At 38.3% G+C, this 26,532-nt stretch overlaps 1 protein-coding gene across 3 annotated transcripts in view; it reads left to right on the forward strand.

The window, feature by feature from the left end:
- The window catches only part of slc45a4a (solute carrier family 45 member 4a), an 84,371-nt gene that overhangs the window by 43,609 nt on the left and 14,230 nt on the right, over positions 1-26,532 (forward strand). For all 3 annotated transcript variants that reach the window (XM_088601799.1, XM_088601798.1, XM_088601800.1), the window contains one exon: positions 25,035-25,223. In XM_088601799.1, coding sequence (XP_088457925.1) covers positions 25,035-25,223 — 189 coding nt within the window. The remainder of the gene's footprint in view (positions 1-25,034; positions 25,224-26,532) is intronic.

Genomic DNA, 26,532 nt, shown 5'->3' on the forward strand with positions numbered 1-26,532 from the left:
CAATATACAGTATGATCTTTAACAAGTAATTAATAATAATAATTGTTTACACTTAAAATAGCGCTTTTCTGGACACTCCACTCAAAGCGCTTTACAGGTAATGGGAACTCCCCTCCACCACCACCACCAATGTGCAGCCCCACCTGGATGATGCGACGGCAGCCATAGTGCGCCAGAATGTTCACCACACATCAGCTATCAGTGGGGAGGAGATCCGAGCAGGGCTGGCCGATGTACCGAAAATTTACCGATACTGCCTAATTTTGCTTATGTCGGTATGTTCAGTAAAAACTTTCCCCACTGTGTGCTTTCATTGGTGTTGGTGGAGAGTGGAGGCCAATGGGGAAATTTGGCCAGGATGCTGGGGTAATTTACATGTTCCCACTTGGTCAGCTTTTAAGATCACATGGCCTCAGCTTTCATTTTTACGCTGACGATACTCAAATATACATCCATACCAAACCCGACACTGATGTGGCTGTCTCTATTCTATCTAATTGCATCTCTGACATAAAAATTTGGATGACTCAAAACTTCCTTCATCTTAACTGTGACAAGACTGAAGTCATGCTTATTGGTACCCCCCATCAACTTCGTAAAGCCAGTCCTGTAACCCTGTCTGTAGATGGCTCTGTACTTGAGCTCCAATCAAAATTGAAAAACCTTGGGGTTATATTCGATTCTGGCTTAACATTCGACCCACATGTACAGCATACTGTCAAAACATCTTTTTTTCACCTTAGAAATATCGCAAGACTACGCCCTATGCTATCATTAACTGTGGCTGAAAAGCTGATCAACATATTTGTATTCTCTCGAATTGACTACTGCAATGCTCTGCTCCCTGGGGTATCTAAATCTACTCTGAACAAGCTGCAGTATGTCCAAAATTCAGCAGCCAGAATCCTGACCAGATCTAGTGCAAGTGTTCACATTACTCCTATCCTGGAGTCCTTGCACTGGCTTCCGGTCAAATTCCGCGTAGACTTTAAAATCCTCATGCTCACCTACAAGGCTTTACATGGCTTGGCACCTCAATACCTGTCTGAACTTTTATCGCCCTACTCCCCACCTCGCAACCTCCGCTCTTCAAATTCTGCCCTCCTTACTGTCCCCCAGGCCCGTCTACATTGTTTGGGCGACAGGGCCTTCTCCTGCTATGCCCCCAAGCTCTGGAACTCCTTGCCCAAGGATATTAGAGAGTCACCTTCTCTAAACTCCTTCAAATCCAGACTCAAAACCCTCCTTTTCAGAAAAGCCTTTACTTAACTGGTTCCATTCTTCACCCCTCTGCTCTTCTTAATACCATCTTCCACGGTCTCCTCTATTGTTATTGTTGTATTGTTGTAATTATAATTGTGTCCTGTCTTGTGAAATTTTCTTATTTATTGTTGTAGTCTTCTTATTTATTGTTATTGTCATCCTGTAAAGCGCTTTGAGAAGCCACCTTTAAAGGCGCTATATAAAATAAAGTTTATTATTATTATTATTATTATTATTATTATTATTATTATTACTCTTTTCGAGAAATGCCCTGGGATTTTAAATGACCACAGAGAGTCAGTTTTATATCTCATCCAAAGGATGGCTCCTTTTTACAGTATAGTGTCTCCGTCACTGGATTATAAGAGATGTGTTCACAAACCTGCTTGTAAGCTATTATTATTATTATTATTATTATTATTATTATTATTATAAACTGCAGACAAGGACGGCAATGTAGCGCTTAACATATCTGGAAATTTTGTCTATGTTGTGATTAATAGTTTTTTTATAAATGCACTCATCAATTAAATAAGATCACTTTATTAGCTATATACAATTGCTTGCTTTAGGAATTTCTTTTCGCGTACCCCAGCTTGCTCTCCATGAGACACACATACAGGGAGAGAAGCTTGGGGTCAGAGCGCAGGGTCTGCCATTGTACGGCGCCCCTGGAGCAGCTGGGGTTAAGGGCCTTGCTCAGGGGCCCAACAGAGCAGGATTCCTCTGCCGGCCATGGGATTTGACCTTTTAGCCACAGGTGCAAATCCTTAGCCACAGTGCCACCGCTCTGCCCAATGCAAATTCTTTCAACCCCAAAATATAAAAAAACAGCGTTGCAGTGATATCCTTTCTGTAGAAACATGCAAAAAAGCACTGGAGATGTCTGTCACCTGACTACTGTGAAGGGCAAAGGGAACTGATTTCATGGTTGTTCTCTTTGATAAAGTAAGGAAATGAGCTTCTTGTCTTGGCAAATGTTCTTAGTCCCTTACATGTGAACATTTTTTTGCCTTGTGGCAAGAAAATGTTCTGACTTTGGGCATGCTGACCTTCTAACTTGATTATCTTCATGATTTATCAGGGGTTTAAATAGCAATGAGGCAATATTTCCTCAAACAATACTGTTACAGATTTAGGTGACTGAGAAGTGTCTCTTGGATTTCAGATAAAGTCCCTGTCACTTGAAAGGGAAAACGCTTCTAACTTAAAAGGCGAGAGGATGTTTGCTGAGATCTGGGGGGTCCCTTGAACAGAAACAATTATGTTTACCTTAGTATCCCTAGGGAAGTGGTGGATGAATGATTGTCAAGGAGCAGTACAGACACACAGTAGAAGATCACATGAAGAGCTCAGAGAAGGAGGAAGAAAGAGAGGCAACGAGAAGAGAGTGGAGTCCAGAGGAGTTGGGACTTGAAGCTTGCGCCAGGCGAGAGCCCCTACTTTATGATCATCCAAACCAAACCTGACCGGAGCTACGTATTTGAACCTTGTTAGAGAGGGCATGCTATTCTGTGTTTTAAGGGAACTTGGGTTTCCTGGGTAAAGGATACCTCAGTTAGAAATGTCTTGCCTGCTTAGGGTGCATTTTTATGGATAGGGATACAGGCTCCCATTTATTTTGTGGCATCATGGGTGCAGAGAGAGAGAGATTTAACAGCAGGTTGCTTTGTATTTAGTTAAAAGGCAGCTCAACTCTTATGTGGCCTCTGTAGGCATTATGAGTTTAATGCTTAGTAGCAGTCTGGAGTTTTCTGGTGACCAGAATGTTAGGCCTCCGAAATGCCTTGTTTGTAAATACTGTAGAAAGAGTAACTTGTGTGTTGTATGTTTTGTTGTGTGTAGTGTCGTTTGTGCTTTGTCATTGTAATTATTTGTTTAACCAAGTGTGCCAGGCTTATTCCTGGCACAGCTTTGTTGAGAGGAGTAATAAGTAAAGATAGTTATCGTCCCCGACATAAAAACCTATGTTTGAAGATCTTGAGAAAAAAAACCTATAATTAGTAGTGCTAACTATAAAAATAAAGTACTTCACAAAATAACTAAATAGCATACTGTAGAATTGAACCTATGTATATTAGATTAAATAGCCAATAGTGGCAGGTAGATAAAGGAACAGCACCTTGCATGTTTCATGAGTATAGTAAAGTGTGGTATCACATTTTGATTAAGAATGTACTCTTACTGCTTTTTAAAACAACTAATTCATGTTTTAGAAAGCAATTTGATTACGCATTTACCAGTCGGAGCTTTTGAATTTCATACAGCTTTCTTCAAGTGTGAAGTCAGTTATGCGTTTTGGAATGACATTAGCATACAACTTAAAAGTAAAGCTGGAATATCTGTGCAGCTGAGTGTAGACTTCAATGAATTATTTAAAAAATGTATCACTGGTGAAAATAGTGTTTGGCCCACCCCGCAATGGTACACTAGTCCATTGTGGGAGTCCCCTAGCAGTCTAGAACTCATTTTTGGCCTGAAGTACCCTACAGAAGCATAGGACAGCAGTCTAGGATCACACCTTTCCATTTAGAGTCTTAGGTTCTGCAGGCTTCTGTGCTGCTCAACAGTTTGTTAGGTGACTGCCCTTAGATCAATGTGTGTTTGTGATTGAAGGCCTCCGAGACTCTCAATGTACCACACCTGAAAGATTCTCTTTTTCTTATCTAATTAGGGAATGCCCATATGGAGGGTAAAGATTAGCAGATAAATCAAAGGTGTGTGTGACCACACTTGCATTATGGTCTGATAGGCTGACTGAGCTGAGAGAATCTAAATCCATTTTAACAGACCGTATGATCCCCAAAAAACAATTGCCCATTGCCAGCTGCGGTTTTGTGGTGTGTGTGAATGTGTACTCTTGTGTGTGTTGGGGGAGGGGCCAGGACTATTTTCACCCCCCCCAGTGTTTATTGGTTGCGGTACATTCTTCACAAACGTCTCACATGGAGTACAATGCTTAGCTTGAGTTTTTGTGTATGGAAATCTTGTTGAGGGAAAATACAGTTCTGAGATGGAAAGCCAGCATTTCTTCAAATTGTGTGCTGTTTTGTTTCCTTATAAGATCTCGTGTTTCAAGAGTGAGAAGTGCTGTCCTTAGAAGCTCCTCACTTAATTGCTAGCACCTTCAAGACCTTGAGGTGATATTTATTCATTTAAAAGCCTTGATATTATAGCATTGCTGTGAAACAACTTTTTTATTAAACAAGGCTCATCTCTAACTGTTAAGCCCGTGAGATTTTGTTTTAATTTGCCACTGGCACCTTAATTGAGTAGAGTCTTTATTTCTAAATGGCACCACTGCTCATTTTTGACTGTGGACTTATAAACAGTTCCAGGGCACTTTCCAAAAATTTCATTTTCTGCTTTATTTTGTTTTTGGAGTTCAAGGATTAACACATAGTGTGACAGAATACAGTTCAGTTATAGAGGGAGTGTGCTATATACAGTGTTAAGAACCTCTATCCTCAGTAACCTTGCTTTCTAAAGGTTGTAGTTATCCCCATGGAAGCTGGACAGAGGAGACTCCTTTTCCAGAAAGCAATAGGAAAGGACAAGGAATAGCTGAATGCATAGGTGATAAGGAACAGCTGTTCTGGGTTGGAGACTTGTTTCGCCATGAAATATTGTGGTGTGAGGATGAATGACTGGCCTAGAATAGGGCTTGTGAAAGCTGTGCGAAGAATTTGGGAAAAGAAAGGTTCTTGTAAGGGCCTTAGTGCTGATGTGTGGTTGTTAAGTGGTCGACTCACCCAACCTTTCTGATAGGCCTGAGACCTGAAACTTTGAACTGAGTCAGTGCTCTAAAAAAGGGAACTAGGTCCTTTTTTTCCCCCAATTTGTGGTCATTTTGGTTCTCACTGCAGGCGCGTCTGTAAATACTTCAGCATCTTAAAAAGAAAATTACTCCTGTTGTCTGTGCCTTCTCTCCGTTCCAAAACCCCAAACCGCCGTGACTCGACACACCGAATTGTCATGATAGTTCTAAATTACGTTGTCATGTGTGATAAGCACACACACCTATTAAAATGAAAGAGCTGTGAACTATAGCTAAAAAAAGTCAAAACATTGAGTTTTAGATCCAATGGATTTTAACGGGGCACTGTCAGTTTCTCTTATTCTGTGTTGGTGGTATTTAAAAAACCTTTTTTTAACATAATTCAAGACATTTTATCCCCCACATCTTAAACCAGAATGTTGCAGAGACTTGTCTTTTCATAATTAAGATGAATGTTTGTTTCTTGTGGACTGAGTACAGTATGCATTTATATTGAACTGCAAAGGAAAGTAGAATGCTCTGAGTGCTGCCATTTTAAAAACAGTTGAATAAAACTAAAAGCATGTCAGTTTGAATGTAATGGTTCCAGTGTTCACATTTGTGCAGCTTTTTAAAGTGGTAATCAATTGCGCTCCATAGCTACTGTAACTGCATCTAAATTAAATCACAATTTTCCCAAACAAGAGGACTCTCTACACTAGGCCACTCCAACCCTAATGCTGGAGAGCCTCTGTCCAGCATGTCTGAAAGATAACCACTAAATCATCAACATTTAAAGATTGGAAACAATTTAACTATCAAATAGCTGATTTGCTGCATTAAGTTTAGGGATCAGCGAGACAAATTTGGATACCCCTTCAGTCCTCAAGATGTTTGCTTAATTGAGTAAATAATCAAGTAAATGACTTGCTTAATTGATTAATAACTTCAATGGGCATCCTTAGGATGGCATGTGAGACTATAAATGGATTTGGGTTCTCCAGGATCAATGTTTACCCAGAGTACACTCTGTTTTCAGAGCTATTGGTTTTTCTAAAGCAGAAAGGCTTCAAATTTTAATCTCTCCGATACTCGGACATTAAGAAAGGAAATTATGCTATAGAGCTTCATAAAACAGTTTTGATTTACCACACTTTTATATAAAGATAACCAGGAATTCACAGACTCTCTTTATCCCGAATATATATTCTTGGTTTGACGCTATCGGATTGTAGTGTTTATACACAATAAAGCTTTAATAAGGTGATGTGTTCTCATATTGCATGGTGAATCACAGTAAGGGTCTTCTTATCCCTACAATGAGTAGCTAGCTCGCACAATCCAACAGGCAGCGACATCAAAAGCCTTTGGGTGACACTTTTATCCTACAAGGATAGGTAGGCTATGGACTTCTGTGTCTGGAAGGATTGTGGATTGTTGAGCTATTATGTTACAGGCTAAATAATAGAATTTTAAGATAAGGGCAAGTTCAGGGTTAATATACATGTAGATGTGGAAGTCCTGGAGAATTTTTAATAAGTCTATTAGATTGAATTTAAATTATGGACTACAACACTGTAAGTACTCTACAAACTCCCTGTGCGTGAAATCTTTTTTCCAAAGGTGGTGTGGTTTACATCCATAAAGGGGCTATAACCGTAATTGCATCCATTTTACACTAATGACTCCACTTGATGGGCCACTGGGTACCACATACTGCCTTTTTTGTTCCATATTAAATTTCATGTTAAAATGCATGACTTAGGTTTTCATTTCTTACAACTTGATTGTGTATTAGAAGGGTTGGGAAAATAAGTGTTGGTCAATTGAGTTACTGATTTCTTTTTGTTGCTAAATAAGCAATAAAATTCAAATCTGAAGTCAGTGCTAAGAAATGCAAAGGATTAATTTCATCTTGTGTATATCTTCAATTCCATTCCATACTGAACAGAAAGCCTACCTAGAACTAGTACCATGTGTTCCTAAATCACGTTTTTTTAGATGCTTAGGTTTGTTAACATGTTTACAGTACATGAAAGAGCATTATTTGTTGTTTTATGCGAATAAAAAATGAACTACAGTTTTGTAGACAGATCAAAATGTGTTATATGCATTAGTTGAGGTTGTTCAGGCATTGAATTGAACAAAAATCAATCTTAACGCGTTTAGCTCAGGGACATACCTATGATTTAAACTGTTGGGCTTATTCTGTATACGTTTGTTGAACGTTGTGGAATGTTTTCCACTGCAATTTCTCTTCTGTATGAAATGCAGAGTTTGCATGTTGGGTGTATGGCATATATTGTAGGGGAATATCTGATGTTCAGCTGCGTGATAATGTAGGTTAATCCCTGTAAATGCCAGGTTCACCCTTTTTAAAAAGAAAGGAACAAAATGTTAATTATTTGCAGAGACAGCAAGGAGACCAATGTCAGGAATGTTTACCTACAGCGGCAAAAATAACAATGAAGTTTTTCAAGTTGGTAAAGTATGGTGGGAATGTTTTGAGTTAGCACATTCTTATTTTTCCCCGTTTGAGCTGTGGATAATTTAAGAGTGCATGATAATGTCATCCCTTGTCACAGTATGAATCTATTTGCCACTCAGGGCCACTTGTCCAGAGTATTTTTGTAATCTCTCTCAGTGGGTGCTAGCTTTAATGTCAGTGTTTAGTTGGGCTAACCCTTTAGAGCATACAAATAACACTGAAAATGTCAACAGATTAATTTGCATCCTGTTCCACCTGTCGTGTAGGACACTGGGGATGAAATGACCCCATTATAGTTGACAAAATATTCACAGCTTATATTTGCATTTCATAGTTGACTGCAAAATAAAATGACAACTGAACCGCTCTTGATAACAGTGCTACACAAACGATGTCAAATTGGCAGGTATGTCATTGTATGTTGTGCGTCTGCTAGCTCTAACCGAGTTTCTGAAGCTAATTTGAATAATTGTGGGGGAAAAGAGTCTACACAGAAATAATACTGTGTGATTGTGTGGCTGAGATGCTTTAACTTCATAGATTGTACTACAGGGGTTCTTCTGTTTGCCATTTGTTTCTAATTTTTGAAAATATTTACTAAATCCATCTGTTCTCATTATTCAGGTCTCATCTAATTGTCGTTTTCGTGTTCTACTGTATCTATCGGATATCAGATAAATATTTTCAGTCAGGTTCAAATGTTTTCAAAACCATGGAGGTATAGCGGTATTTATTTGTTGCCTACCACTTGTTTGAGAAAACTGTGAGTGAAATGTTGTGGTTCTGAAATGCAGTCATTTTTGTGGAAAACATGCAGGTGCATAAACACATTTTTTTTACTGTTTTTGTTTTTGTCCCAGATGTGAAATTTGCTTTGCAGGCATAACACATTACACAATACATTTAACACAGCATGAACTTATTAACAAATAGACATACATGTATGATGGGAAAGAAAACATACAAATAAATAATGTAAAATATTCAGTCAATTTTCATGTCAACCACATGGTTGAAGAGCAGCTTGCCAAGAAGTAACAAAGCAAATGATCAAGACGCAGGGATTTGTCCTTGTAGTCTCAGTGTTAGGTTAATGTCTTTACTGGCTCGTTTTTGAATTTGGCACTTTATAAACGAGGCATCTTCCTTTGGAATATCGATCCGTGTTCGTCAGTTACTTTCTATAAATTTTAGGTGTCATCATAAACTTGCTGGTGTTGAAAGAAGCAAGTAAATACATCTGTGTGTTGTCCATCCCACTATATTTCCTGAGGAGACATGTGCGTGATTGCTTTTCACAGCAGACCTCAGCAGTATGTTAAGTCTGAGCCCTGATTGGTAAAACCTTCCTTTACTCAACAGACCGTGCTTTACTGAAAAGCTATAACTCCCAAAACTCTTGAGTATAATGTTAGTGCGAACGTTGCCTGCATATTTCCGGCCTCTAGGGAAACCTCTTCAGCAAACTTTTATTAAAAGTGTCTATTTTTCCTGCTATCCAATTGAAGTACCTTGTAAACAACAACAGAAAGGGAAGCACGGAAATTTACGGGTCATAAATTTGAAGCAGTGCAAGAAGAAGAGGATATGCTCAGCTTGAGTTTTTTTAAACATGAGGTTACTCAGCCTGCGTATGTCAGTTGCTGTTGACAAGAAGTTTTAAGGTTTCTATAAAAATGTCTTCTATCGAGGTTATAAAAATCACACTTTTGCAACATTTCTCTGTAAATATATGTATAGTAGCCCTTGATAGAGGTGCGGCTTTCTTTTCTTTGGTGTTCTCTTTCTGTATGGTTGAAGCGATACGTTAATAAAGTGGTCTTTGTGTTGAACTTTGAAGTGACTTAATCACAATGACAAATGCAGCTGCAAGGGTGAGTCGTATTAGGTTGATTGCCAATTAGCAGTATCTGTCAGGTATAAAAGAGGTCTGACAATTAGCACTTTGATAGTTTTCAAAGCAACATGAGGTTGATGACCAACATGAGTTGGTGCCCGAATTGCCGGTGCATCGGTCACAAAAACTGCAAAATGATTTCATGTATCAAGGGGACCAGTCTCAAAAATAGACAGCATATGCCAAACATGGCCAAACTGCATCAGCAAACGGGAACAGGGATCGCAATTCGAAGCTCACCGAGCGGGGATAGACGGACACTTCACAGGATAGTTGCCACAAAAGTACAGCCTCAAAAATTACCACGGAATTGAATCGTCACCTCTGTGACCCAGTCTCAACAAAAACTACGTTGTGAGCTTCGCAAAGCTTGAATTTATGGCAGGGCTGCCATTCGGAAACCACTTGTATTCATGGCCAACGCACAAAGACGCAAAAACTGGTGTAAGGAGCACAAAACCTGGAGCCCTGAGCAAAGAGGGGAAAAAAGTGATATGGTCTGATGAGTCATCTTTCACCCTATTTCCTACATCCGGACGGGTTTACATTTGGAGAAAGCCAAAGGATTCCTTCATCCCACAATGTGTTGCCACTTGTTAAAAATGGTGGGAGATACGTCATGGTATGGGCAGCCATCTCGTGGGAGTCATTAGTAACTCTGCTTGGTTGTATAACAGCCAAGGAATATGAGGCCATTTTACAGCACCGGGTGCGCACCCTATGGTGCGAACACTGTTCCCATATTCCAGGATGATAATGTCCGCAAACACACTGCACACAGTAAAAAACTGTTAATTAAATACACACAAACAAATTCAAGAGTGGTTTCATGAACACCAGGATGAAGTCAGATGCCTTCCATGGCCTCCCCAATCACCATATCTAAACATCATTGAATCTTTATGGGAAGTTCTGGAACGCAGAGTAATAGGAGATTTCCACCTCCTTCAGCCCTCAAAGAACTGGAGGCTTTTCTTCTTGAAGAATGGTGCAGTATCCCTCGACACACAGTTCAGGACTTGTATGACAGCATCCCAAGAAGGATCGAAGCTGTTCTGAAGGGAAAGGGTGGCCCTACTCCTTATTAGGTCCTTGATATTAATATATTGTTAGGTTTCCATTATTTTGTCCTCCCCTTGTATATGCAATTCTTGTAATCAGGTAAGATTTCTTGAATTGGGTTACTCCTTGAGTTCCAACACAGTCTTACAGGGACGGTAACTGAATGTTTTAACTGCAATCAGTGAGGAAGACCTCCAGCCTGGAGCTGAATTTCCGATTACGAACCACCGAGATGCAGTTCAAGGCATTAGGCCACACTAATGCTGTTAGTCAACAGGCCTTTCTTCATGGGTATGGCACATTTCACAAGTGGGTGGGAAGCTTGGCCTTATACAACAGAGCCAGCAGTGTGCCATTATAGCTCCATGTCAGTATGAATTGGATTAAGACTAAATTAAACGGAAGTACTATAAGTGTCCTCAATGTAATCAAATAGTGTTACTGAATATCCATGAGCATTAACAATGTGTACAGAAATGCTCTTTCTACACTTACATAGTTATGTGCCTGCCTCTTGAACCCCAGTGCTCTTGCATTTAAATAAACTTAAAACCTTGAACTATTTGTTCACACGGAAACAAAGGAATACAAGAAAACATTACAATGAGCTGTTTTTAGTGCATTATTGTTGTACTCCATTATATTGTTTTACTCGATCTGGCTATATTTTTATAGCAGTGCTGATGTTAGCTTAAAGGAGGGGTGGTGTCCTCTGGAATTCTACAAGGCCTTCTATTGTAGATTTCCATTTGCAGTACAATAGGTCAAATGTGGTTTCATAAAATAATAGTCATATGAAATGAAGTAGAACCATTTAAATAATTGTCGGTTGCCTTCAGTGTTTTATTTGACCTAACCTGAGATGTTTTGTTTTCATTTTTCTTAAAAAAACACCTTTCGGGCACATTTTCTCAAGAAACACGCTCTTTAAAAATTCCAGCAACACCAGGTGAATCTCTGTTTGGCCATCGTCAAAACCCTTTTTCTCTCCTCTGCAACATCCGAGCAAGTTGCCGTGCAAATGCTGCAGTGTTATGTAATGGGTGCAAAAGGGGAGCAGAAGGGTACCGCATAAAATTCATGCAGTTTTAATTATGCCCTTCAGGAGATGTAGCAGGGAAAAAAAAAATACACTGCCGCATAAGAAGCAAAAGCATTAGAAGTCGTCTCGGCAGCTACCAATCAAATCCCTTCCCAGACACACGTCATCTAAAAGCACTCCTGTGACCTTCACAGCACAGCCACGACTCATGCTGATTATTTTCAGGGTATAGGGAGAACAGTGACGTGAAGTCAGGATTGGGTGTCCAGGGTATTGGTTCTGAGAACATATATGCTGTTAGATGTAAAGGCTGCAATGGGATTTTAATCTCCAGTTTGTTTTTTTCTCCTTCATCTTTTATGCGAATAATACCGTCTAAAATTTTTTTTTTTTTAGATTTTCTTCACATGTGTTTGAAATGCAGTTCCTGGTGTTTTGTAGTCCTAATTAATAGCTAGACGAGTGCTGTGTTCTTTTCTGGGTTGGAAAAAGAAATAACAACAAAATTAAGACTTCCATAAATGTCACAACTGCAGATAAATACATTTGGAAGATGAAACGGAAGAAATGCTTTCTAGAACACAGGATATGCAAAGCTTTACTGTGACTATAATTCAATCTTACTGCATACCAGCTGCAATTTAAGGAATTCTACTAATATATTGTGTTTTACTGTCAGCCTGTAATACAGTACATTTCACCCCCCTGTGAAGTATCTGTGTTTCTATCTGAGCTTGCAATCATGACGCTTTTTAAATAGGACTTTATATATAGAATTTAAGAACGTTGGCCTGGTGTCCCCAGCAAATTTAAAACTGGGTAAAAAAATTACATTTCAGAAATACAATGGTAAGACTCAAACATTGCAGTCCACTAACTATTCCCAGTGAACTTGTCACAACTGGGCTAGTTTTTTTGCATGAAAAATGATCACAATTACATCATTCTACTGTACCATACAGAGCTGGTAAACACTTATCCAAAAATAATGATGGACTTTCTGAATCTACTTTTGTAGGTTTTGCTAGCATTCAGTTGCCTTCACATATAATAGTCTGAATTGAAACGTTCAGGGTGAACAGTACTGTTCTCAGTAAAAACCAGTTAATTAAAAAAATATATACACTACTTGTAATTCATCAGAATGTGGTATAATTGACAAGCTGTGAACACTTTTGCTAGGCACTGTAAATGCAATTCAGAAGCTGAGAAACAAAAGCAAGCCAGTGTTGCAGGTCTTTTATTATTAAGGGAATGTTTTTCCGAGCAGGCTGATGTGATAATAACTGTAAATCTTGTGTGTGTCGGCTGTATTTGAAAACTAATTAATGTCAGGCTTGTAAAGAGCTGAGTTTGCCGTTACGTTTCCTCCACTTTGCTCTGTGCCTGTGCTGTACCTGCCAGAGAGCTTAGTGCTAATGATGACATTGGTTTTAGCTCTGCGCTTCATACCTCAGCTCCTGTTGTGAACCTAAAGACTTCCATCTGCCTATTCCAAAAGTCCATAAGAAGCCCCATCACATTTTCCTTTTCGCTTTTTCCCCTGAGCTTTTCCAAGATGACTTTAAGAGGTTTTACTGATTTGTGTAATATAAAGGCAGCATGAAATTTGTCTAGATTTCTGCCATTATTTTTTTTTTCGTTGGTTTTCGAATAGTTGAGCTGACGCAACGTGTTGATAAGGCAATGCTGTCTCAAGCAAAAATAGTGTTTATTAATCTGAGGCAACTTTTCCCACTTGGTCTCCTTCTGGATGGTAATACCGGGAGGACCTGGTGCACTTGCCTTTTTTTTGGCAGAGACAGGGGCGCACCAACTCGCTAAACAAGTGCAGGCACCTGTTTCCTCTCCACTTAACAAACCCCACGCCAGCATTCATCCCATCTGAAGGCACTTAACCCCTGACCCCTTCCTTCCTCTTAATTCCTTTCCCTTTTACTTTTCACACCATTCAAACAGTTTCTCCATTCTTCAGCTTTTCTCACAAGAAATGTTAAAGAGACGTAAGAAGAACAAGTCAAATAATGGGGCTTTCCGTAAATAGGTACATCACATGATACGCACCAATATGAGTCATTTTTTTTTAAAGTTTAACAGACGGTATAATGATTCACTGGATCCTTTCGGAATAGGGCTGGTGGGACAGTGACGTCAGAAGGAACTCTTTTGCCTGACCTGCCTTGTTCCGCAGAAGCTAGATCGTGAAGTTTGCTGAATTGCTTTATTGCAATTTAATTATCTGATGTAGTTTCAGTGCCATTTTTGTGCCGCAAGTCAGACCTCATCAGTTAAATTCTCTGTGGGACATTTTCAAACCTTAAGATGCAAAATAAAAAACATAGGCCTAGGTCTTTGAATGTGTCAACAGTACTTTCTCTCTGTCCTGAACAGGGCGATTCAAAATCTACTGGGAGTAAGCCACATTTTAAGTGTGTGGTTAATTAATCAAAGCTTCTGCTACAGTTAGGTCAAGGTGTAACAAATAGAGATAACAAAACCTTATTTTGTTCCTTTCTTAAGTGTTTGTCAGAGTAACATAGAAAAGGTGTTCACTATAATTCACTTCATGGCTTTACTCTCATTGTTAAACAGCAAAATCTGTGCTATTTTATTTCCACTTTTTATTGAACAAAATGTAGGTTATATAGAGTAATACAATACAGGAGTTAGTGAGTTTATTTGTTTGTTTCTTACTGTTTTTGTAGTGTCACCTTTGTGTGTGACTGTACTTTTTTTACTTGTTTATAAGTGGTTGTCCCTGTTCTGACTGTTTTTGCCGTGGTTCTGCTTAGAATCCTGTGGTACAATAAGCATTTCCTGAGGTTCATGAGTCTTACAGCTCTCAGTATTGTTACTCATTTTTGTCCTAATGGAAAAACAGCATAATTTACTGTAATCTTATGTCCTGTTTGGATGTTTACAGGACTGGTTTCAGAAAAAAAATCTGTGATTAAATCATTTTTTTGTTGTGTTTTGCTACACAGAAGGTTTTTAGAAGGGGGGAAAAGTATATTTGTTTTCCCATAATCTCACAACAAAAAATAGGAAGAGGAAGTTGAGTTCTGACAAGTGATCCAGGAGGTCTGTCATTATACCGGGAAAAAAACTGGGTATGAAATATAATAAAAGGACATGTTCCCAAGCCAGGTCACTAATATTGTTAATTGTTTTTTGGTGTGAACAAAAATGTGAGTGAATTCTAAGATCCTGTTTGGATAAAGGGTAAAAGTCTAGTCTGAGGTAGCTGCTGATAAGGGCTTCCAGAATGTTCTTCTCACGCTCGTATCCAGTTACTCTAAGAGCCAAATAAAGATACAACAAACAGCAAAACTCAGAAAACACTGCATTCCAGTAGAAACTAAAAAAACACAATAATGTGGAACAAATTCCAAACTACCTTTTATTTAGATGTTTTATCTTTTTAGATTTATTTTTTCTCATGAGTGAAGCCTGGGTGTCCAAAGCAGCTTTAATATTAAATGTTTAAAGAGCTAGTTAAACACAGTAGGTCTTTATTTCCCATAACCTTTTATGGAAAATATTTTTGTTGTATTGCAGAATTTTTGTTTAATCTAAAGAAATGAAGAATATTGTTTTACTTATCACTTGTGTCTCTAGATTAAGGTATTGATTCAAACAAAAAATCTAAGTGTCAAATACAGTCTTACTTAAGACATACCCTGCAAACTTTAAAATCCACTAAGAAGTTGCAATGCATTTTAATTATAAAATGTACATCTCTTTTAAATAAAAACAAGAACCAAATATTTAAATAGATGGTGCAGTAGTTAGTATTGCTGCCTTGCAGTTTTAGTTTTCCTTGTTCAGTTACAGACCTGAGGTGCTGTCTGATAAGATCACTTTATTGGCACCCCTGGAGGAGCTGGGGTTAAGGGCCTTGTTCAGGGGCCCAACGGAGTAGGATTCCTCTGCCGGCCGCGGGATTTGAACCAGTAACCTTCCAGGCGCAGGCGCAGATCCTTAGTCACAGAGCCACCGCTCCGCCCTTAAAAAAATGGATGGATTAAATGTCACAACTTTCTGTAATTTCTGAAATTTCTGTAGGAAGAAGACATCCAGAAATTTAACAAATGTCTTTTCTATTTTACTTCCCAATAGTTTCTTTTATCCCCCAGTTCACAGTACTGAACTCTGAATGGCAAGAGTCAGGTTGATTAGACGTGACCTCAGAAGACCTGCCCACCAGTTGAGCCATTCACCTTCAACATACCAAAGTGCTTTACAGTAGAGTTTTCACTGACATTGGTTGAAGAATATGCTCCTTTGCACAACGCTGAAATACAGGTGTCCAGGAAGTTACAGAAAGCCATGGCTCACTACTCTCTGATGATGACAGTTTCTTCCACTTACATAGCACTTATCTGGACACTCCACTCAAAGCGCATTAAAATTAATAGGAACTCCCCTCCACCACCACCAATGTGCAGCACCCACCTGGATGATGCAATGGCAGCCGAACGGCACCAGTACACTCCCCACACATCAGCTGAGTGGGGAAGAGATCCAATTGATTAAGCCAGTTCATGGACAGGGATTATTAGGAGGCTATGATCGATAAAAACTAGGAGGAAATTTGGCCAGGACACCAGGATGACACTAAGATTTTCAATGACCACAGTTTTTTGTCTCATCTGAAGGACATCAGCTTTTTTTTCACTCCATTACTGTATTGAGGCATTGGGACCCACGCAGACCACAGGGTGAGAAGCTCCCTACTGGTCCCACTAAGACCTCTTCCAGCAGCAACCTTAGCTTTTCCCAGGAGGTCTCCCATCCAGGTACTAGCTCGGTCAACATCAAGCTGCTACTGGGGAAATCTCAGTCACAGTCAGCTAGTGATTTATGGGCCATTGAGTTTATCTTCCACTCAAACAAGCACCTGTACTGTGTGAGCCACTTGAAAACTCATGTTTTCTTTTTAGAAGGAAAATTATTCTTCATTAATACAAAAGTTTTTAAAAAATCATTTAATGCCATTTAAAGAGGTGATACTCCACATGACTTCAAGGGTGACCCAGGCGTATTCCTCAATATTCTTCAACACTTTTTTTTATCCACTTTACAAACCCTGCTTTCTTGCTTCATTTCTTTTTTTTCCACACATTTTAAAGAGATCTGTACTCGCTTAAACTCCGGAGAATATCACCCGTGGAGCTATGTGTTTCATTATTCCTGTAGTTCATTTATTGCCGGGTCTCTGAGCCAATGATGGCTTGGTGGAAACAAGGAATGAAAGCTGTACAGTTGTGTGTGAAGCTCCACATTCAGTATTTGTGACATTCACAGTTTGAACACTCTGAGAACATCTCAGAGTCTAGATACTGTTCTTTCGATTATGGTGTTTTTTTCAATTTGATTTTGGTTATTGTCTTCTCTAGAATAATGTTTTTGGAAGAGTAGGTGTTACATGTGAGTATGCATACACAAAAGTAGCTGCACTAGGTGTTTCACATTGATGACACAGTTGTTGAAACAAATGTCTGTTTTACAGGTACAGTGTATCCAAATTGGTGAAAAGACATCATTTTCTTGCTGTAATTAATGGCAATGAGACCTAAACTGTGGCAATGAGACTAAAGTCTGTTTGGCAAGATTAATTCAGCATCTTCAATGTAATGTCTGTTCTTCTTATTTCAATGGTAATCTAATGCTGTGCTAGACTTAAGCTGATAGGCGTTGCCATCCTTAAGCAAGAGATTTACCTAATACCAGAAGAAAAAGAAACATTTTGTTCTATTTGTAAGTCAGTTCCATCAGTTCTAATAATCCTGTAACACCTAATTTAACAATCAGTTTTATTTTAAGGCCAGTATGCAAATACATCGCCTTAACAGTCATGTCATGAGATCCAATAATTAAAACCGAGAATTTACTAATGACTAAATCTAGCCCTTAATGAAAAGTTTTGGTTAAAAGTTTACAAATAAAATAACTTATTATTATTTGCATGCCATCCCTAGTAACCAGAGAAAAAAAATGTTCTTATCTTATTTTGTTGTCCAGTTTTATTTCTACCCTAATCTGAGAAGGATAGAATGTAGTTTATATGAGCTATAATAAATGCTGTCAAGTAACCCGGCTACACTAATTTTATATTTTAGAATTCTATTCTTTCAGTAGATATCAATCTAATGAACACACAACATAAGCACCATTTACACCTTTTTCACAGGATTACGTGCCTGTGCATTAATCCAATTTTACAGATCCTGCATACAATTACTTCTACTAAAGCTGTTTACATCATGAGAAACTGAAGGTTATACAGCACAAATTCATAGGATGAATACAGTCCAGACACTTTTTACCTCTTACTACCTGTAGTTTCTCTAAAGGATGTAATAAAAAGACAAAAGGTTATTTGTATAACCCTGGCCCATGCATAATTATCTGATGGGAAAACAACAAATTCAGTAGCTCAGCAATAAACAATGACCTTGAGATAACAGGACTCAGTAGCAATATAGAATAATGAATACCTAAACATTGAAATTTTATAGAAATTAGTAAGGGGTGTTGTTTTTGGCCTCAGTGTCTCATTTCTGGGCACAAGATGTACCTAAGTGAAGAAAATTGTTTTTCTTTGTCTGCATCTGCGTTATCTCATGGAAACAGAGGTCTACAAGGTCAGGTTGGTGCTTTTGTATTTGAGCAAGAGGTATTGGGTGATCGTTTCTCATCTGTCACTGCCATTGTTAACATGATGCACATCAACAGTTTCCTTACATTTGTGTCTACTTTCAAATATGATGCTTAAGAAACAAAACAGGAACTTCATTTAAGGTGTTTTAACATCAGTATGTTAATTTGCAAGCCCTGGTTGGCACTCCTGCTTCACAGGTCTTTGGTTATACAGTACATTATGGATTAACTCCTGACCTGGGGCACCTTCTGCATTGTATTTGTTGACCTAGAGCTCTCATGGCTTTTGTTGAGTGCTCCTGTTTTCCTTCTACTTTCCAAAGACATGCTGACTAGCGAAATGGGTTTCTCTGATATTATTTGGGTTTTTTTACTAGTTCTGTCTTGTGCTCTGGGGTGTAGTGGCTTTGTAAGCAGCTTCCTGACAATGAATGGATCAATATGGCTCAGAACATTTTCCTAATAATATAACATTTTGACTTATAAAAGTGACACCGCCTGTAAAATAAAAGTAAACTGGAGACAAGGTCCTTATTGCTTTCAAAAACAGGATCCAGTTAATTTTAAAACTTTTTGTAACTGTTTTATTGTGGACATGAATGGCCATACTGACCCGAGGCCCTGAACATCTCAAAAGTGCTCCATGATGTTTAAGTAGAAAAAAAAGGCAACTTATCCCTTCTAGGCCTGTGTTGGCAAATTTCCAGTGGACTATCCCAGTTTTTTTTTTTTATGAGTGTGGTGAAGTCTTCATTGTAACCCATTACTCTGAGGTAGCAGCTGGACATGCTGCTTTCAGTAATGAAGCATAGTCAGAATACTTTCAGAATACTGCTGGAAGTGGTAGTACCTTTAAGTTTAGAAACAAACATAAATATAACAAATAAGAGATCCCATCGCTTTTTAACTGTGACATATCAAGAACGTGGTACTCATCTGTTAAAGGCTGCTTGCAGAAGTTACCTGTGCATTGAAGAGAAGTAGTTCTTAACTGTCTTATTTTCAGTATCAGTATTTCATGGAACTTGCTGATGACCCGAGATAGAATATTGCTTTTGAAGCCACAAGTCTTACATGCCAGCTTTTTTCAAATTTGGGTCCTGACCCTGAGAAATTTTCTTACAAAAAACCCCCCACAGCACAGTACAAACGAGATGTGATCAGTAGCATCCTGCTGAGACGTGACTGGCCTCCCAGTCATGATATTTTCCCTTGAACATCGTGAAAAACAAGGGTGTTTTGTACTGTCGTTTAATAAGACCTTATTTGCTCCTTTGCAGTAGGCCCTGCAAGTTAAATTTGGTTTTACTTTATTTTTAGTTTAGTGCTGTTAAAATGCATATATTATACTGTAATTTAAATTTTAAATACAAAAAAACATTTTAAAAACCTGACTGTTGAATTACAGCAATGTACTGGTTATTTAAAAGTCGCTGTAATTCCTGATAGTACTGCAGGTGCCTAATAGTTTTTAAATTATTGTGCCATCATGGAGCTAATGCAAGCAGTGCATTTCCACATTTCAGTTTCATAGAGTTAAAAAGAACTTGAATTTAAAAGCAAGCTTAAACAGAATAGAATATTTTAAATGTAATGGAAAAGCCTTTCCTTGGTTCGTAAGGAGTCCATTATCCCAAAGTCTAGATAGTCTGGAGGCTTTTTGTAGCTACTACATGTAATTCTAGTTCTCAGTATGGGTACTGCTTCATACTGCTACAGACAGATGTTTTATTCTGAGAATGTGTGTAAAAACTCTGTAGATACTTCTGTATAGTGTTTCTGTTACCACACGTACTATATTGAGTTTCCTAACAAACGAAAAAACTTAAAGGAAAATTGATTAAGCTGTAGTACTCCTTTATCTCAATTTCAGGTTTTTGTTTTAAACTAGTTCTTCTGTGGCATTTTTGTTTTCTCTGCCATTTAAATTTATATTTATTCCATACTACCTTTAAAAGCCTGACTATAATAATAATAATAATAATAATAATAAACTTTATTTTATATAGCGCCTTTAAAGGTGGCTTCTCAAAGTGCTTTACAGGATGAAAAGCGGTGCCTAACTAATATTTGCAAACTCAAAGATGCAAGTACTTCAAGAACTAAAGCCTGCTGATTTGCATTTTACATATTTTAAAGTACTTGGAAAGCTAGACCTTGTTGTATAGTCTTTGATAATTCAGAAACAGTTTGAATGTGTGGGAATATCTTCGGATGGACCTAGTTTTGAAAATCATATTCATCTGAGGTAGCCAGTATATTCGCTTTGAAAGTTTTGGATTCTTGTTTAGCTTTAGTGAATTTCAAAACAGCTTCTTTACCTTCTATTATTATCTTGGCAGACATAGATTGTCACAGTGCGTGAGAAAGCTTCTAATTATAAGACTAGTACAGTATAAAGCACACACAATGGAAAAAGTGATGCTTCTAAACATAGTGGAGAAGCTATTGAACCAATGGCAGAATTATGCAACACTACCTGGCATAGAGAGGAGTTGCCAGAGAGTGCAGATGTTCCTTTGGCAGCCATTAGCAACAGTCAAAGGGCAAAAATGATCAGCCCGTTAGTCTTTATGATATCTGGTCTTTCCAAGGTGTGAAACTGACATAAAGATGAAAGTTTGTTCTTTTTTTCTGTTTTATTCTTTCTTGAAGGGTGCATCCCTTCCAAAAAAGGGTGATTTATTCTTGCACAGTATTATAGGTATTTAAAACATTTGAAATGAAAATCAAAGTAATGTGGAACATTCTGTTAATTTGGAAGAATTAGGTGTTTTCTTTCTCTGAAACTTGCATCGAACAACCCAGGACTGGTTCTCTCACATTTTTCATATTTTTAATCTGTTGCTTGGGACTTCCACTGCCTTTTAGTTACACAAGCTGATATATAATGCATTATGTAGAATCAAATGATTCTGCATTATGTTTGCTAGATGTTTGCTTTTAATATTAAATATTATTATTATATTAATAATATATTAATATTTTAATATTACTAAATTGTTAAATCTATAGTGCAGTAAGAGCAGTGTATTGATCTCAATTTTGTGTTATGAGATTGATCCCGGCGTAGCTGAACTAGAGCAGCTTGGATTTGTTCTTTCTGACAACGTTGTCTGATGGGATTTCCCGTGTGGGGGATGATTGACCTTTGGCTGCTTGGTGTTAGATTCCACACTGCACATGTTTTTGCGAACTGCGTCATATGTGTGAGTTTGCATTGATTTCCCTTGCCATCGAATTGCATAATGGCTGTCTTTGCCTACAGAAATACAAGGTCACAGGTCTGCTTAACATCTGAGGATTCTGGTAATAGGCTTACTGTCTAACGAAAAAGATTAATACCAGTCCTGTTATTTGTGTTTGGGGCATTGAAAGGAAATAGGCTTGTTTTTGCTGTGAATGCAAACCACAGGACACAACCAAAGGTGAATGTGCATTTAAAAACGCAGAACAAGAGATACTTCCTTAGGCAAAGGGTTGTGGAAGTATGAAATAAACCACCAAGCCAGTAGCTTGGCTTCTTTTGGGAATTGGCTTCTTGGCTCAATTATAGTGGCTATCAAGTATTCATACCCCTTGGACTTTTTCACATTTTATTGTGTTATAAAACTGTAGAATTTTGTCTTCACTTTGTCATTATGGAGTGTTTTTTTATTGATCAATGGCAAAAAAAAAATCCAGTTAATTACATTATGACTCCATAGTGTAACACAATAAAATACACAAAAGTTCATGCGGGGGAGTTGGTGAATACTTTCGATAGCCACAGTAGCTTCTGACTAGCAAGTGGACTAGACAGGCTTAATGGCCTCCTCTCATTTCTAATCCTTCTGCTCTTAAACCCTTCTTATGGCAGTCGCATGCTTTTTGACTAGACCAGGCACTTGTTTTTGAGGTGTGTGTGTGTGAATAGTGTATGTCAGTATAAAACCTCCTAAATATGTCCATTTAAATGTACTGCTTGTTTATTTAAATTAATTTGTTTGCTATAGAAGATTGTCATATATAGTATGCCCGAAGTTTCAGTGTTCTAGATTTTATTTTTCAGGAATAACAGCAGAACATCGCCTTGCTAACAAAAAATATTGATCTCTGCTAAATTTTCACTTTTAATATTTCTCATTATCCCACCTGCATGGTATTTAGGTGTTTTTTGTCCCATCACTAAACTATTTTTTGCTGTATTTTGTGCAAGTAAGATATATATTTAAATTATTCTTCAGCATTTCATGGACCTCACCTCCTGGGGAAGAGTTTAGAATTTTGAGTTTTGTAATCCTTTTTATGTCCAAGCCAGGTTTTGTAAACAGTAATGGTAGATGTTTAAAGTATTGTTTGGGTTTACACTGACATTTCATAAATAATACAATTGCAAACGCAACGCTGACTTGGAAGAAGGGGTTTCAGACTTGGAACTGACATACCAAATCTTTGTCTTCTGGTTCACCTTAATTGAGTTAGCTAGACTTCTTTTAAAAATGTTTGTCAATGAAAAATGTATTGTGGTTAGTTCAACTGCAGTGTTATTTATGTAGCTCTGACCTAAGATGGTACAGATGACCTTCAGTTCTTGCATTTTCTGTGTGCGAGTCATATACTTAAGTTTGTATTTTCAGCAGTTGTTTATTGTAGAAACAATCTTCCTTAAGATAGATAGATACGTTATTGATCCCGTGAGGGAAATTGCAGTGCAGCAGCAGCTTAACACAGCAACAGTGTAATGAATTATACAATAATAATACAATACATACAATACAATCAGTACAGTGAGAAGTGCAAGAGATAAACAGAGACTAAGTGTGAGTGAAATGAAGGTAAGAGATGTACAGACCCTGTTACTTTAACTGAACAGCTGTGGGAGCACGTTGCCGCGTCACATTGTGAGTGCTGATGATGTAGGTTTCCTCAAGAAAAGCACTGATGAGATTCATGGTAAAGTGAGCTGCTAACAGCTGAACCACTATAAGTGAAATATGGGACTAATGTAATGCAGTTTAAATCAGGCTAGTTTTTGTTTTTCTCACATGTATTCAGTTTCCAATGTGAATAAACTGGGTCTGTTAATTATTAAGTGGGATACATGATGTTAAAAGTCTTGACAGTTTGGGCTGTTTCCTAATGACTGCTCCATATCTGAATCGAATATTGAATTCTTATTTTTTTGCCAAAATGACACTATATTAATTCAACTAATGATTGCTGACCTCTGAAGCTTTTTTAACATAATTTAAAACTTTCATATGTATGATATTGCAGCAGGTCTACAGGATGGTAGGGGAGCATATAATAATCATGTTTAATATTTATTCTTCATCATTTAGAAAGTGTTATGATAGCAGAAATAATAGTGTGAGAACCTAGCATGATAACATTGTCCTGTTGATCTCAAAGGCCAGACCTTTGTTATGCTTGAGAAAAACTTTGCAACTTATATACAGTATCTATCATTTTGTAACTGCTTTCTTTTCTTATTTTCTGATGCTTCTTACTGATGCTTATTTGGATGGCCTGTCCTTTCAAATAAGCAGACCTTTAGACTGCAATGATTATAAAGGGCTCCAGCGCTTTAGAAGTGGGCAAATGTGTGTTTTAGAGTGTCCAAAGGATACTCAAGTCGCTTCATGAATAGAGGGTTAATTTTGTCTGTTGGAGCTGAGCCAACACTCCCATTTTTAACCTTTCACAGTTTTAATTATGTAGTTGAAGTCAATGTCTGTAATTTAGGGGATTGTGTAATCGTGGCCTTTGGTTGTGTGAAAAGCTTTTTTTTTTCTCCATTTTACAGCATGGTGTTGTAATGAACAGTAGTCATGTAAAAACCTAAAAGAACAAAATTGCTCTTTCTTTAAGGTCATTCTTCGAATTATTTTCTGGGAGATTAGCTAGCCTTTGTACAGCCCCGTATTATGAGTCAAGAGCATTGTGATCCTAAGTCTTTCCTACTGCTGCCTAGCTTTGGGACTGGTAAAGCAGATCCAAGGTCTTGCAAAGGCCTGTTACTCCTGGACTCCTGGGAGGGGGGTCCAACTGCTTCTGTGTGGGTTGCAATTGCTTGAATTGTGAATTGAGCATGTCTGGAACATTCTGTGATTACCATGACATTTAATTATAATTTTAATTCTCAATGGCTGAACTGAGTGAAGAATGGTGAGCACATCTAGCACATTGTAATGAAACTAATCATTCTGCATGAATACTGAAGCGAGACATCGCATTAGCACATAGATGTAAGCAGCGGCAGAATGGGTGTGCTTTTTTATTGCAACAAAGCGAAAGTCGACATTGCTCCCAAACGCTAGAAGCTACTGGACTCCTCCTCCTGCATATTTAACAAACCCCAGCAAAACCCATGTTCCTTCCATAACGAAATTGGGTTTTTGTATGTTACTGTGAGGTTGGAACATAGACGACAATGGGGAAAGGTTGAAATACTGCTGTATTAACATCAATAGGTATTGGTTTATTGAACTGCAGTATCTCTGCAGTATTTGAATGAAAGCATTGATATACTGTTCAATTTTGTATAATTACTTTATGTATTACAGTGTAATTACTACATATTATTATTCCCTTTGCAAATTATATATTGAAACCATGCTCATTTACCTCTTAATACAACACCAGCAGAAAACTCATATTCAATTACTTTGCTGTCTAAAAATGTGATTGAAAATAAACTTGAATTTGATTGAAAATAAGGTCGGAAATAGTCTTCTGAATATAGCAGGAAGTCAGTAGAATTGTCTCTTCTGTCTGGTGTCTTCTGTGTTCCAGCCATCTGTGGGCAAGTGTAAAATGATACGACTCTAACCTTAACAGCAATGTTAACTTTGGCCATTTTGCGGGTTGTTTCTTACAGGTCTTCCAGAACAATACTACAGCCTGACTTGGTTCCTCAGCCCTATCCTGGGGCTGATATTCACTCCTCTGATCGGGTCGGCCAGTGACCGATGTACTCTACGATGGGGTCGCCGGCGTCCATTCATCTTGGCCCTGTGTGTGGGTGTCCTCCTCGGAGTGGCTTTGTTTCTCAATGGATCAGTTATAGGTGAGGCCAAACGGTGGTTTATTTCTCATTTTCTTTTGGAATAATTTGTTTCTGGGTGCCAGAAAGCTGCTTGCTTAAACGAACACAACAATGCTCTTGCTTCATGCAAAAACATGGTGTGTGTGATCGACGCAAGTACTTTTATGTTCAGCAGTTGCCTGCTTTGAAATGCCACTAAGAAATTTATGCACAGTTCTTTTGAAAGAACACCGTTCGTTTCCTTTAATAGCCAGTGTGGAGAGTTGGTGTCCACTCTTGTTTTTTGAGGGTTTTATGGATGGTAACATCTCAGTGGGAATCAGCCCTATCTTCTAACAACTGACTCCTGCACTTTACCGCAAAAGCAAAGAAACAATTAAAGACAGGTGAAGATTTAACTTCATTTCAGACTCGCTCACGTCCTGCAGGAAATGGATGTGTTCCGAATTTTACATTCGAAACACAAAGTAAATGTGGTCTGCGAGCTTTCTTGTGTCCTTTCCAGCATAATGTAAAGAAGGAATTGGAATATGAAGAGTGTGTTAAACAAGTAAGAGGCCCTTTGAAAAGCAGTTCCTTGAATCCAGCATGCTACATATGCTTTCTTAGGATTTGGAACAAAACGAGTATGTTCAGACACGTTACGCAGTATTCTGCTGGTTGCTTCTTCTTACACTCCGGATGGTTTTGGGGTCCTCTGAGTGTTGTGTGTTAATGTAGTGATTTTGCTATGCTCTTTAGCCGGTCCACCAAATGAGCGCCGTGTTCCCTTAGCTCCTGAGCCCTCATATATAATTCATCACCAAAACTAGTCACAATAATAGTCAGTAATGCAAACATCAGCAGTTGCACTGTGCACCGCTAGCAGCGCAAACTCGGTCTGTCTGTGTGACATGGGAAAGGAGTAGGAACCAGTTCACAGGGAAATATTTCCTGTTGTGCCCCTTTTACCTTTCATTGCCTATCTGGAAATACTTCCTGTCTCCAGCTTTATTTAAAAAAAGCATCACCCCTTTCCCCATTCAGCGTCTGTTCCATTGTCAGTAGGACGGCGCTGCCACCACACACAAGCACAAACCTGTGACTCTGACTTTTCTCTTTCAATAGCTACATGTTTGAGCAAAGCGCAGTTTCCTTTCTCAGTGACAGAGCTTGACTAATAACTTGTTTGTGTTATTGTTTTGTTTTGTTTTGTTTTTTCTCCCGAAAGCTGTTACTGTCTTCTGGGACAAAAAAAATTATTTGACTTCTACGAAAGCAAAGTAAAATAGCACACAGCAAAGAGAAGGCATCATTGTAGCCAGGCTCTGCCATCCGTGGTGCTGATCAG

This window comes from Lepisosteus platostomus, chromosome 12 (assembly GCF_059453375.1).
Source record: "Lepisosteus platostomus isolate fLepPlt1 chromosome 12, fLepPlt1.hap1, whole genome shotgun sequence".
Classification (NCBI taxonomy): domain Eukaryota; kingdom Metazoa; phylum Chordata; class Actinopteri; order Semionotiformes; family Lepisosteidae; genus Lepisosteus; species Lepisosteus platostomus.